The following is a 16558-nucleotide window of genomic DNA, read 5'->3' on the forward strand; positions in this document are numbered from 1 at the left end:
CATATGATCTGGTATATGATCCAATTCAGTGATGTTGCAAGTTGTATAAAATTTTAGTTTACATCAAATAGCCAGAAAAGTCCCACTAAATATATTAAGTAAGGTGTTATTAAAATGGCAGCTTAAAAAAAATGGCAGCTTAGTATTACTTCTCCCAGAAATGCTCCCCATTTTAAAAGCACGCTTAGGGGCACCTGAGTGGCTCAGTGGATTAAAGCCTCTGCCTTCAGCTCAGGTCACGATCCCAGGGTCCTGGGATTGAGCCCTGCATTGGGCTCTCTGCTCAGCAGGGAGCCTGCTTCGCCAGCCTCTCTGGCTACTTGTGATCTCTGTCAAATAAATAAAATCTTAAAAACAAAAAAATAATAAAAAATAAAAAGCAAGCTTAGTCCAAAGGTATGCAAAGTTCGTGTGGGAATTCAGACATCAAGGCACCCTCCCACACAATGCAGCAAATCATACTACAAAGGTAATGCAAGACCTCAGATTAGATTGAGCCCAAGGACAGCTCTCTCCATCTTTCCTATACCCCCAAGCTGAAATTTCTAGGGCATCCTAACTCATTAAATGCAAACAGAATTTCCAGAAAATGCCCTTAATGGGGAGTTGGAAGGTCCTAAATCCAGACCTAAGACCCTAATCCAGACTTAAGTCCTTTCATCATTTCCTTTTTCTGCACAAGAACTGGTAATTAGCAAATTAAAGGGTTAATATAGGTTTAGCTCGGGAATGTTTACTAAAAGCTGCCGTCTACTCAAGTTACATTAAAAGAGGTGAATTAACATGAATTACACCTACTTAGGTGTTCCCTAAACCAATGTCCTAACCGTTTCTCCAGCCAGCAGGCCTGAGTAAACCACAGGCTCCCACAAATAAAAGTGGCTCATTATCACATTAACTCTCAATGAAAGAGGAAAGGGGTGGTGGTAAGAATCCTACTTAATATTTCATAAAATAGCTAGTGCTTGTTTCAATTATCTTTTACCTCTGAGTTGCAGCGTTCTGTTTCTATAAAGAATATGAATGTGTTTTCTGAGAATTTTACTGGGGGTGGGGGTGGGGGTGGGCAACATAACTCGTTGTCACTGGTACAGACGCTTTCACTTTTCTTCTAAATTTTATACAAAGAACCAACGATACATGACTCTGACCTACTTTCAAGATAAATAACAGCCACTACTAAGTAGCCACTACCTGGAGATCAGCACTTGCCTAGATATATTGAGCTCATTTTTCATAAAAGCCAGCTATACAAACAATAAAATCAAACAAAAAATCTTTTTTTCTTTACTCCTTAATCTGTACACACTCATCCACTAACATACACATAACCATTTTATCTCCATAATTTTTGCTTTAGGAATTCTTCCTAAGTGGAATATATTATAAACATTTTGTATACGTAGAGTAGGAATGCTAAATGAAAAGGATAAGAAACATATTCTAGTGTAGATTTGTTCCAGTGCTATTAAAGCTTTTTACTTTTACTGGATAAATATAATCCACAGAATCAAGGTTTATAAAACATTCATAGAGAGCAAGCTTAATCTCTAACTAGTAAATCCAAATTTGGATGTGTCTTTTCTAACACAAATTATTTTCACTCATTCAATTACAACTAGATCAATACAACATAGTGTCTAATAACAGTGCAAGCTCAAGTAGATCTGGGTTCTACCACTTTCTAGCTAATGTAACGTTGGGCAAAGTGGTTGTAATATTTGCTAAGCCTCATTTTCCTCATTTGTAAAATAGGTATGACAGATCTGCCTCATGGGGTGGTCAGGATAAAATGAAATCATCTATGAAAAGCATATACACTCTACCCTAATGGCCTAATGGCTGTTTTAGCAAATGTTTGCCATTCGGTTTGATGAAAGCTCCAAAGTAATAGTGGAAGCTACAGTTACTTCAAGAAGCTTCTCACTTTTAGATTAAAAGTGAAATACTAAAAAAGGCTTAACAATATTAGATAATATAAACATGTAAGCAAACAAAAATATTGCTATAACTCAAATTTACTTTTTCAATGTAAATGTATACCATAAATAATGTAATTTAAGCCACCTTCCCAAATCTAAGCCAAGAATTCATTTCAACATACCTGAAAGAGAAAATGCCTATTTAATCTCACTCATTTGAAAAAATGTTTAATTTATAGACGGAGAAAAAAAATGCATATTTACCTTCCACCCCATTCCCAAAAGCTAACTCTCTCCAAGGATCTAAACGTTATAAAACAGGGAACTGGCGAAGAATAGGAAGCTATTTCAACTGACACTACTGGATAGGCTACAAAACTATCATAGATGAAAAATTTCATTTGAGGTCTATCATGCAATAGCCCTAAATATACATACCATACAAGTAATTTCTCCAACCACATTCCATTATGATATTCCTCTGTCATCAGTTGACAGCAATATTAAATTCCCTTTCTTGACATACTTTCTGTTTGCTTTAAAATAACCACAGCTCAGTAAGCTGGGGTAGATGCAGCAGCCACTCATTCATTCTAGTACAACTCAATCTTGTCCCTTCCCCTCTCAGAGAACTTTTGAGGGAAAAGAACTCAGATAACCCACAGACAGTGACTTTTGTGAGGTTATAAACATATACTCTATGTTTTTTAACATTTCCAAGACTATTCAAAGTTGTGTCCATGGTGGACTTTAACAAAGACTTTCATAATATAATTTAATACTATTACATAAGAACATAAAAGGGTCCCACAAGAGACAGAGGTGGACTCTGTTGATATGTTAATGTGTTTTCAAAAAGTTGTGTAAATAAAATCCTATTGAGGTGGACTCTGTTGATATGTTAATGTGTTTTCAAAAAGTTGTGTAAATAAAATCCCATTTCAAAAGCAGTAAGAGAGATTAGAAAGGCTGTGATTTATTAAAAACACACTCACACATACAAACAAAAAGATCCTCTGTAGTTAATCTCTTCACAGTGTAAGCCTCCCTTTGGGTTTATGTTTGGAAGTTTGCAGAATCCTAAACAGAGTATTCCTAAGTGAGCATGGCCATTGCAAGGCAACTTAATAAATTAAAAAAAAAGAAAAATTACATTTTCTTACATGTGGGAAATAAACGCCCTCTTAGGGCAATCAATTTCCCATTCCTTTTATTATACGCATCAATATAAAGCATGCTTAAGTGAAAAGATTTTATTATGGCCATAAAAGTAACTGATTTCTAGTTTTTTGGGTTTTTTTTTTTTAAAGAAAAACACACTAAATACATCCCACAGTTTTGTCCTGTAATTTTTTTGCATGACCATATTTCCCCGAAGATTCAGGGGCAATAAACCTTCTCCAATGAAAACACAAACAAAGTTCCGTAAATTAAAAAAAAAAAAAAAAAGTTTGGCACTAAGGCATAATTTCTCCAGTCCTATCTTTATCTCCACCCAGGATACTGACACACCTAATCCCATTCAACAGTCATTGAACACCAAGGCAATGGGTGGCTAAAGCTAATAATACGAGTACGGGTTTAAAAAAAAGAAAAACAAAAACCAAGAGAGAGCCCATAAACACGAGGAACCTTAAGCAAGGTCATGGAATTTTCTAACTAGAAGGTCCCGAACTAGACAAACCCTCTGGGATTCCAGAAAGAAAGAACAGAAGCTCCGAGAGGGAGACCAGGTCTTTCAGGGGGTTTCAAGCAGAGGCAGGGTCCTGTCGGCAAGTCGCTACCAAAGCACCGGACCCCACAAAGGGAAGCCAGGGCCAGAACCGCCGCCCCAGGTGCAGTGCTCGGTGGGCTGCCCCCTGGCTGCTCCCGCCCGCCAGCTCCACACTCACAGGGCAGAGGGAAGGCCGGGAGGCCCGGGAGAGACAGCGAGCGAGGTGGGTACAGACGCTCCGCGCGCGAGGAAAGAGTGCCCCAAGGTGAGGCTGAGGAAAGGGTGAAGGGTGTGGAGGGCAGGGGCGCCCAGAAGTGGAGAAAGGGGCCTAGCTCTCACCCTTGTCGCACGCCAGCAAGAAAAGCTTCTCATTCAGGGTGTTCTCCTCCTTCACCTCCCGCACATCCTTCAGCGCCATCACCTCGTTCGGCGACGAAGAGGAGGATGGGGAAGAAGGTAGGGAGGAGGAGGAGGCGCCCGAGAGATCCGTGCTCGGGTACAGGGCCGCCATCATCTCGGCCCATAAAGGGGGTAGGCCGGGAGATGGGGGCGGGGCCCCCACCAGCCCCGACCCCGACCCCAGCCCCGCCCCAGGGCTGGAAAAGGGATGAGTCGTTCCCACGGCCGCCTCAGCGCGCGGCCCGTTGGCCCCGAAGGGCGTCGCCTCCCCTCGGAGCCAGCAGTCTCCCTCCACTGACAGCCCCAGACTGGTGGCGGCGCATGCGCGGCCCCGGGACCAGCGCCCCCTCCCCAGCCGCCGGCGCCCAGGTCGAGCCGGCCCGCGCCCCTCCGGGGACGACAGAGTGGCGCGCGCCAGGGCGGTAGCCGAGCGCGGGGCCGTGCCAGGAGCCGCGGGGGCCGCACTAGGGGCGGCCCGGCCCGGGAGAAGGATGAGAGATCTGTGGGAAAGGAGCTCCGAGAGCGATTCTGCGCACGTCGGACGCCCGGGCTGGCTGTCCCAGCTGCGCCGGGAGATGTTCGCGACTCTCCTCACGTCATCTTCCGCTCAGCTATAGCGACGACAAAGGGGCGGGCTCGTTGGTGGGCGGGGGCCGTTGTGGGGGCGGGGTCTACGTGCGCCACGCCCCCAGTCCCCGCCGACCCGCTGCAGACTCGAAAGGCTTCAAGTTACTGCTGAGGGCTAAGTGAATAGCCCAGTGCGTCCTCTGCAAATCTGGGTTGTTGAAGTAATTTCTCTGCGGTTTTCTGATGCATGTAAATATGCAGCGGTATGGTTATTGAACCTTTGACGACTTAATGTGGAATTATCTAATTATTTCTTGTTTTTGTCCTCTGCCTAAAGCAGAAAGGAGAGGACCTTGGTTACGCCGCTAGGCTGGTGCTTGCGCGCGTGTGTTTGGGCTAGCTATACTCATTTCTAGACTATTTTTTTCAATAACTTGTTTGTGATATCAAATTGGCATAACGTTCTCGATGTCACACATTCTCATGTAATTCAAGTGTACCGACATGTAACCATTGGATAAGCACGTTTTTAGCATCTATTCTACCTCCATTCCAGTGGTTTCTTCACTTTTTTATAAATTTGATTTTAAGAGATGTGTGTTAGGCAAAAGCTAACTGAAGCACAGTAGTACTACTTTCTTGATTTTTTTTTTTAAAGCAGATTCTTGCACCTTTCAAAGCTAAGGGTAAAACTGGAATTCCTATCTTGAATAATTCTTACTGCTTTTCAGGACTATACAAAAATCAAAATTGTGCCCCCAGTACTTAGGTTTTTAAAGGCAATACATAAATTTATGTCAGAATATCTTATAGATGAGGGAAATACTTACTATTCAGGTTGCTATATTCCATCTCTGTTCTTACCATCACTAACTCCCAAATTTCCCAAATACATCTTTCTCACCATTCAAAGCCCTCTTTAGATCTTCTCTAATAGGAGGCCTTAGGTAGATGGCAAGATTGCCCTCCTTTCCAAAAATTGTCATATATTTACTTCACAATAGTCAATTATCTATTGAATCATTTCAGCTTTTTTAAAAATCTGTAATATATCATAAGTCTTCCCCATTCTATACTGTTTCCAAGTTTGCATATTTGTAAACTTGGAATATTTGGTGGAATGTCAAAATTGTTCATTGTTAATTTGTAGCCAGTGAAAAGAGGTGCATTTATGGGTTTGTATGTGTGCTTACTTACACTCTTCACAGTCCAAGAAATTTTTTATTCAGTAGGACAACTCTAATGCTGACCCATCCAAAAGTTCCAGAGTACTGGAGGGTAAAAATTCAGATAGCTCCAAATATAAAAACCACTTTAATCTTAAGTCTTTTCAAGCTTCTGAGTTCGTGATTTCTCATCCATAAGGAGTTCCACAGGGGCTGGATTAATTCCTTATATTCAGGGGAATTCCAACCTACTTCATTTAGTAAATAATTCTGGGAGGCAAAATTATTAGGGGACCTCCTTTCCTATTTCAGAATAAGCCAGTATTGCAACTGCATCCTGTTCTTTAGTTTTTTTTGTTTTGTTTTGTTTTTTTAAAGATTTTATTTATTCATTTGACAGAGAGAGATCACAAGTAGATGGAGAGGCAGGCAGAGAGAGAGAGAGAGAGAGAGAGGGAAGCAAGCTCCCTGCTGAGCAGAGAGCCCAATGCGGGACTCGATCCCAGGACCCTGAGATCATGACCTGAGCCGAAGGCAGCGGCTTAACCCACTGAGCCACCCAGGCGCCCTGTTCTTTAGTTTTTTTTTTTTGAAACGTCTCAAATGCAGCATATTCTCTCCTGCCTTGTCTGGTACATGTTTTATCCAGCATAAATTGGGGTATTTTAGCATCCCCTCTATAATGGGTTTATTGTGCATCTGTGACAGTAAGATGATAGAATCATGAGGAACAATGGCAATGCAAGATTCAGAAGCAGCACATTACTCAAAACAACTCACTAACCTGTGCAAAAGAGCCATCAACCTCAGTCAGAGAAGAGAAAAATCCAGATTCTGATCTAGTCTTAAAAATAGAACAGATCCCCCCCCCAAAAAAATAGGAATGTCTGGCTGGCTCAGTCAACAAAGCATGTAACTCTCGTCCCACCCTGGGTATAGAGCCTAGTTTAAAAAAAAAAAAAAAAAAAAGTGTAGAAGAGATCCTATCTACATCTCCAAACTCTATGCCTCTCTCTCACTACTCTCGGGCCACATTTGCCTGTTTCTTTTACTGAAATGTATGTGAGATCATTCCTGCTTCAGAGACTTTGATCCCTCTGCTGAATGTTTATCACCTATCTCCTCATCATTCATATTTCAGTCTAAATATCTCATCCTTAGAGAGACCATTCCTGAGCACCCAAATTAAAATCTTCACCCCAATTCCCAAGTCAGTCTCTATTACATTACCATCTTATTTCCCCTGCTGCATTTTATCACTAAAATTCCTATTTGTTCATTATCTCTCTCTACTAGGATATAACATTCATGAAGTCAGAGAACTCTGTCTATATTTTTCTCAACTGAATCCCCATATTTCTAGTATCATACCTGAATCACAACAAATTTATGTTAATCAGCGGATTCCCTCAAATTATTTCAGCACAAACTAAATCGTAGTAATAATGCAGTTGGTCTTTAGTAAAATTCTTCATATTAAAGAAAAATAGAACCACCTTCACTCCCCCCCCAAAATCTTAATTTTTTTGTTTTACTAATTAGAACAAAATTATTTTTTCTGGAAATAAACTTATGATAGATTAATTTTCAAGTCTGTATATTCTTTAAATGAAATGAACACTGACACATTTGTACATACATAGAGTTTTTATTAAATATATTTTTGTGAGAAAAAGAACACCCTCAAGTGCTAAATTTCATGTAAATTGGATAACTTAGTAAGTATAAGGGTGAAAAAAAATCAAAAGAGGAAACATTAGTTAATCTCTTAGAGCAAAAACATCTTAATTTTCATATAAGAAAACAATCATCAAAATATAAAAGGAAAGGAAATCAGTTTTGTAGAAGAATATATTTCAAAGTTCCACCTATTGATGATTTCATTTAAAAAATTCAAAACACATGAGTAGTCTCACTCTTACCAACCTGTTTTAATCAATGGTAGAAGGGGAGTTTAAACTACTCATTCACATGGAGATAACGTGACAGCATTTTTGTTGCATAGCGGTATTGCTCACTCTCACTCACAGTGGAAGATGGAGGAAACAGATTTCTGAATTCATTTTTTAGCAGCAGAATCTGTCTACTGATAGAAATTCACACAAAAATAGGTCTGAAGGTTAGCTATTCTCAAGTTACACAAGCATTAACCAAACACTGCCAATTTGTAGGAGGCTGTTGAAAAAACATATGAAAATATTCTATGTTGAATATTAGCTTTGTGTTATTTTCTGCTAAAGATATTCAGTGGGCATATTCTAAATTAGAGCTTCAGTATAGATCAAAATTAACATGTGTAATATGAAACTAACAGTGTAGTGTCAATGTGTCTTGAGATGCTGTAGTCAATGCTTTGTTATAATTATGTGGAAGAAGTCAGTTGAAAAATAACTATAGGCACATCCAAAATGAATATTTTCTAAAATAAATGTTCATGTACCAAACATCTACAAACTGAAAAGTCGTTACACATGTAGTGGGACCACAATAAACACTTAATGGTTACCTGACTTACCAGTTATACATACCATTTAAGAAAACCTCGGTAATTCAGATGCAAAAAAAAAAAAAAATATATATATATATACACACACACACACACACACACATATTTCTCTAATAACAGCCTACCAACATATATGCTGCATGTCATAGTTAAAGCTGTATTACAAACTAGCATACATAAAATATAAGTACAGTTAAAATTAAGTTTTAAGTAAAAAGCTCCTGCTACTTATATAAGAGAATGTATTTTGGTGTTTATTCAAGAATTTTAGTTCTCATATATGAAAAGGTTTAATGTTAGTGAACAATGCTTATCAATTAAAAACCTGAGACAATATAGAAATTTACAGAAAAGTAAAGTTCACATAGTTGGAGGAAAAAATAAAAGAACCTGGATAATGACTTTGAATACATTTATGATCAAAATTAACACATATACACACACACACAAATCAAAGCACAGCAGAACATGCAAAAAAAAATGTTTACATTGATCTTTTCTGAACCATGAAAAAGATGAATTAGTCTTGTTTTAATAAGACTTTCAGAAAATGAAAATAATTTAATTATGAAATATCAGCTTAATAATGAGCATATTATTATCGGTATTGACTAGTAAATTAACTGCATATCCAAAAATGTTGACAGATTCTGACTAGTATGAACAAGATATTGAATTCATTAATAAATTATACAACTAGTTAAGCATACAAATAATCAAAAACCCACTACATTTCAGAATTCTGTAAACTGTGAGACATTCAGTGTGTTTAATGTGGCAGAAAATAATATTAAATATTTTATTATTTTATTCTGTTCAGTCCTTTTCCCATTAAGCATGCAAACACAGTCATAACCATCTTTGGTTTCACTTCTACGAGGTCATCAGGTAAGGCATATATCTGGGCACCGATCTTTCGAGCAACTGAAATGGCATATCTTGAAAAGACAAGAAGAATATTTTATCAGTTGTTATCTGCTGTGTTTTCACTTAATATATGTCAAGAATGAAATATTTTTATTAGATTAGCTTTACAAGGAAGTTAAGTTTGAAAGTCTTTAAATTATAGTCCCCATATAAATTGTATTTTTTCTCCTCCCCCCTTTATAAGTTGTATCTTAAAATGTTAAAAACATGGTAACATTACCTGTAAGGTCTTACGAAATTAAAGAGCCACTGTGTTCTAATATAAACCACAAAAAGCTTACTTAGCATTGTTCAACTTGTCTTCCTCAGATAAGTTTTCTCTCTTGATCATTTCTTGACGAACTGCATTTGGTGCAATGGCATCTATTAAGTCTAGGACAGGTAAACTCGTGCTAATAGATTTGTCCTAGAAAATAAAGAATGGAGGAACATTATTAATAAATATCATACTTTTAATTTTCATAAATGGCAAATTGGGTCATCACCATATACCTGAAAGCAGCTTATAAGTTTTCTTTGTACTGAACATTCAGCTTTTCTGCAACCAGCACACATCACAAACCACTTAAAATAAGTTTTTCCTTCAATCTTTACAGAGCTTACAGTGCGGAGTTGTCACCATACCCAAACAGGGCTTGCAGATGTGACAATTCCTAAAGTATGCTAAGTACAATAACCATTCTGTAAAACATAACTTTTGAAAGGGAATAGGAGATGAACTTTAAATTAATAGTTTTGTAAATTCTAGTAATATATTTCTTAGACCATGGACTCCTAAGACTTCACTTAAAATGTTTTAGAAAGAAAAATGAAGATATTACTGGAAAGGAACTAACCTTTACAAAGGCATTATTCTTGTTGTGTTATATGTCCACCTTGTTTAAGTCTCCTAACAACCTTGTAATAAAGAAATTTTAATCTCTCTTTCAAAGAGGAAGAACATGAAGTTCATAGAGCTCAAGTGACTTGTTCACACAATCAGTAAGTACAAAACCAGTAACTGAACCCATAACTGTCTGACTATAATGCCCAAGATTCTCTCCACTTTTGAAGTCATCTCCAAGCTGATCTAAAAATGAACAACCAAATTCTAGTGGATAGAGCACTGCAGTTAAAGCCAGAAATCCTGGTCTGAACTGTTTTACCACTTACCAGTACTTGGAAAAAAAAAATCATTTGTTCTGTCTCTCAGCTTAGATAGTGGCCACTACTGCTTGCGTACCCAGGATCTACTCTTTCCTTACTACTTTCTTCATCCTAACAGAATTCACATTTTCACTCTGTATCCACAACTCCCTCACATAAGGCATGTGCTACAGGGAAAGCTGACCCCATCGACAGCTCCAGGGGTGATCCTGAATTAGTCTAGGCCATGAATTCTAGGGGTAAGTGATAAACTTTTTTTTTTTTATATGTATAAAGCCTACAGTGCATAAACATACAGCAATATCCATGGCATTAAAATTTCAGAGGGAGGGGCTTTTAAGAAGAAAACCTCTAAGACTCCTTCCATGAACAAAAACACTAGTCTGAACCAAACACAGTAATCCCATCTGATTACCACAGTGATTTAATTTGGGCCCAATTTAATTTAATATGAGGCTCTCGTTATTTTTCTGGGAAAGCTGTGGAAAACCAGCAACCATCCTCCTGTATGTGAATGAGAGGATGAAACCTTTGTCCCACCCAGCAGCTATCCTAAAAGGAAAACCAGCTATAGGGTGAAGTTGACACTGTAAATGGCAAAGCAGAGATGGATAAAAAACCTCAGTCCTGAATGACATTCTTCAATTACTGGTTCAACCAACCCTGAAATCTACCCTACCTCTGATTTCTGCCATTTTGTACCTTTCCTTTTGGTTTAAACCACTTTAAATTGGGTTTCTGTTACGTGAAGCCATAAGCAAGCACCCTTTCCTAATCACTACCATGAGAATGTCACAGGATTCTTGGGAATATTAGTATAAGGGAAAGCATCTACTACAGTTCCTAGCCAAATTAATAAAATTTTGAAAAAAACAGTTTGAAGCCATGTGAAGAACATTGATAGTCCACATTTTTGGGCCATGATCTGTAAGCCACTACATTTATTAACTGTCCAAAAATGTATATTCTTTACTTTTAGAAATGTTCATTTTATGAAACAGATTTTTGGGGAGAAGTAGAAATAGAGGAGTAAAAATAACTAGGGTCCTTAAGTCTTTCTGATGATGGTAATCTGGATCTAGTTTTTGGGGGGCATCTTCCTTATTTCTGAAAAATTCTGGTATTTGTTTTCTCAATGTGTAGTCTATAGACCACCTACATGAAAATCATCTGACATGTTTGTTAAAAGCATAAATTTATCCCTATAAATTAATAAGTCAGGATATCTGTGGATAGGGCTAGAAATCTACATCTTATTTTTTTATTTCTTCATAAAAATATAACGTATTTTTATCCACAGGGGTACAGGTCTGTGAATCACCAGGTTTACACACTTCACAACACTCACCATAGCACATACACTCCCCAATGTCCATAACCCCACCCCCCCTCTCGACACCCCTCCCCCGAGAAACACTCAGTTTGTTTTGTGAGATTAAGAGTCACTTATGGTTTGTCTCCCTCCCAATCCCATCTTGCTTCATTTATTCTTTTCCTACCCCCCCAAACCCCCCACATTGCATCTCCACTTTCTCATATCAGGGAGATCATATGATAGTTGTCTTTACCCGATTGACTTATTTCGCTAAGCATAATACCCTCTAGTTCCATCCACGTCATCGCAAATAGCAAGATTTCATTTCTTTTGATGGCTGCATAGTATTCCATTGTATATATATATATACCACCTCTTCTTTGTCCATTCATCTGTTGATGGACATCTAGGTTCTTTCCATAGTTTGGCTATTGTGGACATTGGTGCCATAAACATTCGGGTGCACGTGCCCCTTCAGATCACTACATTTGTTTCTTTAGGGTAAATACCCAGTAGTGCAATTGCTGGGTCATAGGGTAGCTCGATTTTAAACTTTCTGAGAAACCTCCATGCTGTTTTCCAGAGTGGTTGCACCGGCTTGCATTCCCACCAACAGTGTCGGAGGGTTCAACTTTCTCCACATCCTCACCAGCATCTGTCATTTCCTGACTTGTTAATTTTAGCCATTCTGACTGGTGTGAGGTGGTATCTCATTGTGGTTTTGATTTGTATTTCTCTAACGCCAAGTGATGTAGAACACATTTTCATGTGTCTGTTGGCCATCTGGATGTCTTCTTTGCAGAAATGCCTGTTCATGTCTTCTGCCCATTTCTTGATTGGGTTATTTGTTCTTTGGGTGTTGAGTTTGCTAAGCTCTTTATAGATTTTGAATACTAGCCCTTTATCTGATATGTCATTTGCAAATATCTTCTCCCATTCTGTCAGTTATCATTTGGTTTGGTTAACTGTTTCCTTTGCTGTGCAAAAGCTTTTGATCTTGATGAAATCCCAATAGTTCATTTTTGCCCTTGCTTCCCTTGCCTTTGGCGATGTTCCCAGGAAGAAGTTGCTGCGGCTGAGGTCAAAGAGGTTGCTGCCTGTGTTTTCCTCAAGGATTTTGATGGATTCCTTTCTCACATTGAAGCCCTTCATCCATTTTGAGTCTATTTTCGTATGTGGTATAAGGAAATGGTCCAATTTCATTTTTCTGCATGTGGCTGTCCAATTTTCCCAACACCATTTATTGAAGAGGCTGTCTTTTTTCCATTGGACATTCTTTCCTGCTTTGTCAAAGATTAGTTGACCATAGAGTTGAAGGTCTATTTCTGGGCTCTCTATTCTGTTCCATTGATCTATGTGTCTGTTTTTGTGCCAGTACCATACTGTCTCGATGATGACAGCTTTGTAATAGAGCTTAAAGTCCAGAATTGTGATGCCACCAACTTTGGCTTTCTATTTCAATATTCCTTTGGCTATTCGAGGTCTTTTCTGGATCCATATAAATTGTAGGATTATTTGTTCCATTTCTCTGAAAAAAAAAAAATGGATGGGATTTTGATAGGGATTGCATTAAATGTGTAGATTGCTTTAGGTAGCATAGACATTTTCACAATATTTATTCTTCCAATCCAGGAGCATGGAACATTTTTCCATTTCCTTATGTCTTCCTCAATTTCTTTCATAGTTTTCTGAGTATAGATTCTTTGCCTCTTTGGTTAGTTTTATTCCTAGGTATCTTATGGTTTTGGGTGCAACTGTAAATGGGATTGAGTCCCTAATTTCTCTTTCTTCTGTCTTGTTGTTGGTGTAGAGAAATGCAACTGATTTCTGTGCATTGATTTTATATCCTGACACTTTACTGAATTCCTGTACAAGTTCTAGCAGATTTAGAGTGGAGCCTTTTGGATTTTCCACATATAGTATCATATCATCTACAAAGAGTGATAGTTTGACTTCTTCTTTGCCGATTTGGATGCTTTTAATTTCTTTTTGTTGTCAGATTGCTGAGGCTAGGACTTCTAGTACTATGTTGAATAGCAGTGGTGATAACGGACATCCCTGCCGTGTTCCTGACCTTAGCGGAAAAGCTTTCAGTTTTTCTCCATTGAGAATGATATTTGCGGTGGGTTTTTCATAGATGGCTTTGATAATATTGAGGTATGTGCCCTCTATCCCTACACTTTGAGGAGTTTTGATCAGGAAGGGATGCTGTACTTTGTCAAATGCTTTTTCAGCATCTATTGAGAGTTATCATATGGTTCTTGTTCTTTCTTTTATTAATGTGTTGTATCACATTGATTGATTTGCGGATGTTGAACCAACCTTGCAGCCCTGGAATAAATCCCACTTGGTCGTGGTGAATAATCTTTTTAATGTACTGTTGAATCCTATTGGCCAGTATTTTGGTGAGAATTTTCGCATCTGTGTTCATCAAGGATATTGGTCTGTAATTCTCTTTTTTGATGGGATCCTTGTCTGGTTTTGGGATCAAGGTGATGTTGGCCTCATCAAATGAGTTTGGAAGTTTTCCTTCCATTTCTGTTTTTTGGAACAGTTTCAGGAGAATAGGTATTAATTCTTCTTTAAATGTTTGGTAGAATTCCCCTGGGAAGCCGTCTGGCCCTGGGCTTTTGTTTGTTTGGAGATTTTTGATGACTGTTTCAATCTCCTTACTGATTATATGTCTCTTCAGGTTTTCTATTTCTTCCTGGTTCAGTTGTGGTAGTTTATATGTCTCTAGGAATGCATCCATTTCTTCCAGATTGTCAAATTTGTTGGCACAGAGTTGTTCATAATATGTTCTTATAATTGTATTTCTTTGGTGTTGGTTGTAATCTCTCCTCTTTCATCCATGATTTTATTTACTTGGGTTCTTTCTCTTTTCTTTTTGATAAGTCTGGCCAGGGGTTTATCGATCTTCTTAATTCTTTCAAAGAACCAGCGCCTAGTTTCGTTGATTTGTTCTATTGTTTTTTGGTTTCTATTGCATTGATTTCTGCTCTCATCTTTATTATTTCTCTTCTCCTGCTGGGTTTAGGCTTTCTTTGTTGTTTTTTCTCTAGCTCCTTTAGGTGTAGGGTTGTGTATTTGAGACCTTTCTTGTTTCTTGAGAAAGGCTTGTACCACTATATATTTTCCTCTCAGGACAAACCTTTGCTGTGTCCCACAGATTTTGAACCATTGTGTTCTCATTATCATTTGTTTCCATGATTTTTTTCAATTCTTCTTTAATTTCTTGGTTGACCCATTCATTCTTTAGAAGGATGCTGTTTAGTCTCCATGTATTTGGGTTCTTTCCAAATTTCCTCTTGTGATTGAGTTCTAGCTTCAGAGCATTGTGGTCTGAAAATATGCAGGGAATGATCCCAATCTTTTGATACCAGTTGAGACCTGATTTCTGACCCAGGATGTGATCTCTTCTGGAGAATGTTCCATATGCACTAGAGAAGAATGTGTATTCTGTTGCTTTGGGATGAAATGTTCTGAATATATCTGTGATGTCCATCTGGTCCAGTGTGTCATTTAAGGCCTTTATTTCCTTGTTGATCTTTTGCTTGGATGATCTGTCCATTTCAGTGAGGGGAGTGTTAAAGTCCCCTACTATTATTTTGTTATTGTTGATGTGTTTCTTTGATTTTGTTATTAATTGGTTTATATAGCTGGCTGCTCCCATGTTAGGGGCATAGATATTTTAAATTGTTAGATCTTCTTGTTGGACAGACCCTTTGAGTATGATATAGTGTCCTTCCTCATCTCTTATTATAGTCTTTGGCTTAAAGTCTAATTGATCTGATATAAGGATTGCCACCCCAGCCTTCTTCTGATGTCCATTAGCATGGTAAATTGTTTTCTACCCCCTCACTTTAAATCTGGAGGTGTCTTTGGGTCTAAAATGAGTTTCTTTTAGGCAGCATATTGATGGGTTTTGTTTTTTTATCCATTCTGATACCCTGTGTCTTTTGATTGGGGCATTTAGCCTATTAACATTCAGGGTAACTATTGAGAGATATGAGTTTAGTGCCATTGTATTGCCTGTAAGGTGACTCTTACTGTATATTGTCTGTTCCATTCTGATCTACTACTTTTAGGGTCTCTCTTTGCTTAGAGGACCCCTTTCAATATTTCTTATAGAGTTGGTTTGGTGTTTGCAAATTCTTTCAGTTTTTGTTTGTCCTGGAAGCTTTTTATCTCTCCTTCTATTTTCAATGAAAGGCTAGCTGGATATAGTATTCTTGGCTGCATGTTTTTCTTGTTTAGTGCTCTGAATATATCATGCCAGTTCTTTCTGGCCTGCCAGGTCTCTGTGGATAAGTCTGCTGCCAATCTAATATTTTTACCATTTTATGTTACAGACTTCTTTCCCCGGGCTGCTTTCAGGATTTTCTCTTTGTCGCTAAGACTTGTAAATTTTACTATTAGGTGACGGGGTGTGGACCTATTCTTATTGATTTTGAGGGGGGTTCTCTGCACCTCCTGGATTTTGATGTTTGTTCCCATTGCCATGTTAGGGAAATTCTCTACAATAATTCTCTCCGATAGAAGTTCTGCTCCCCTCTCTCTTTCTTCTTCTTCTGGAATCCCAATTATTCTAATGTTGTTTCGTCTTATGGTGTCACTTATCTCTCGAATTCTCCCCTTGTGGTCCAGTATTTGTCTCTCTTTGGCTCAGCTTCTTTATTCTCTGTCATTTGGTCTTCTATATCACTAATTCTTTTTTCTGCCTCATTTATCCTAGCAGTGAGAGCCTCCATTTTTTATTGCACCTCATTAATAGCTTTTTTAATTTCAACTTGGTTAGATTTTAGTTCTTTTATTTCTCCAGAAAGGGCTTTTATCTCTCCAGAGAGGGTTTCTCTAATATCTTCCATGCCTTTTTCAAGCCCAGCTAGAACCTTG

The 16558-nt window shown here is 38.2% G+C and overlaps 2 protein-coding genes across 5 annotated transcripts in view; both read right to left on the bottom strand.

Moving 5' to 3' along the window:
• LOC111148061 (transient receptor potential cation channel subfamily C member 1) overlaps window positions 1-4191 on the bottom strand; it is a 70021-nt gene extending 65830 nt beyond the window's left edge. For 2 of the 4 annotated variants that reach the window (XM_022504457.1, XM_022504448.1), the window contains exon 1: window positions 3976-4081. In XM_022504457.1, the coding sequence (XP_022360165.1) occupies window positions 3976-4008 (33 nt within the window). In that variant the 5' untranslated portion in view covers window positions 4009-4081. Of the gene's footprint in view, window positions 1-3975 lie in introns of all 4 variants that reach the window. The other 2 variants (XM_022504439.1, XM_022504466.1) reach the window with 2 other exon arrangements.
• Window positions 4192-8348: 4157 nt separating this feature from the next.
• The window catches only part of LOC111150417 (plastin 1), a 51842-nt gene continuing 43632 nt past the window's right edge, over window positions 8349-16558 (bottom strand). Inside the window, exons 14-15 of the mRNA XM_022507847.1 lie at window positions 9483-9607; window positions 8349-9212 (exon numbers count right to left, since the gene is read on the bottom strand). Coding sequence (XP_022363555.1) covers window positions 9077-9212; window positions 9483-9607 — 261 coding nt within the window. The 3' untranslated portion in view covers window positions 8349-9076. The remainder of the gene's footprint in view (window positions 9213-9482; window positions 9608-16558) is intronic.

The sequence above is a fragment of the Enhydra lutris genome, unplaced genomic scaffold (assembly GCF_002288905.1).
Source record: "Enhydra lutris kenyoni isolate GAN:26980312 unplaced genomic scaffold, ASM228890v2 scaffoldscaffold2, whole genome shotgun sequence".
NCBI lineage: Eukaryota > Metazoa > Chordata > Mammalia > Carnivora > Mustelidae > Enhydra > Enhydra lutris.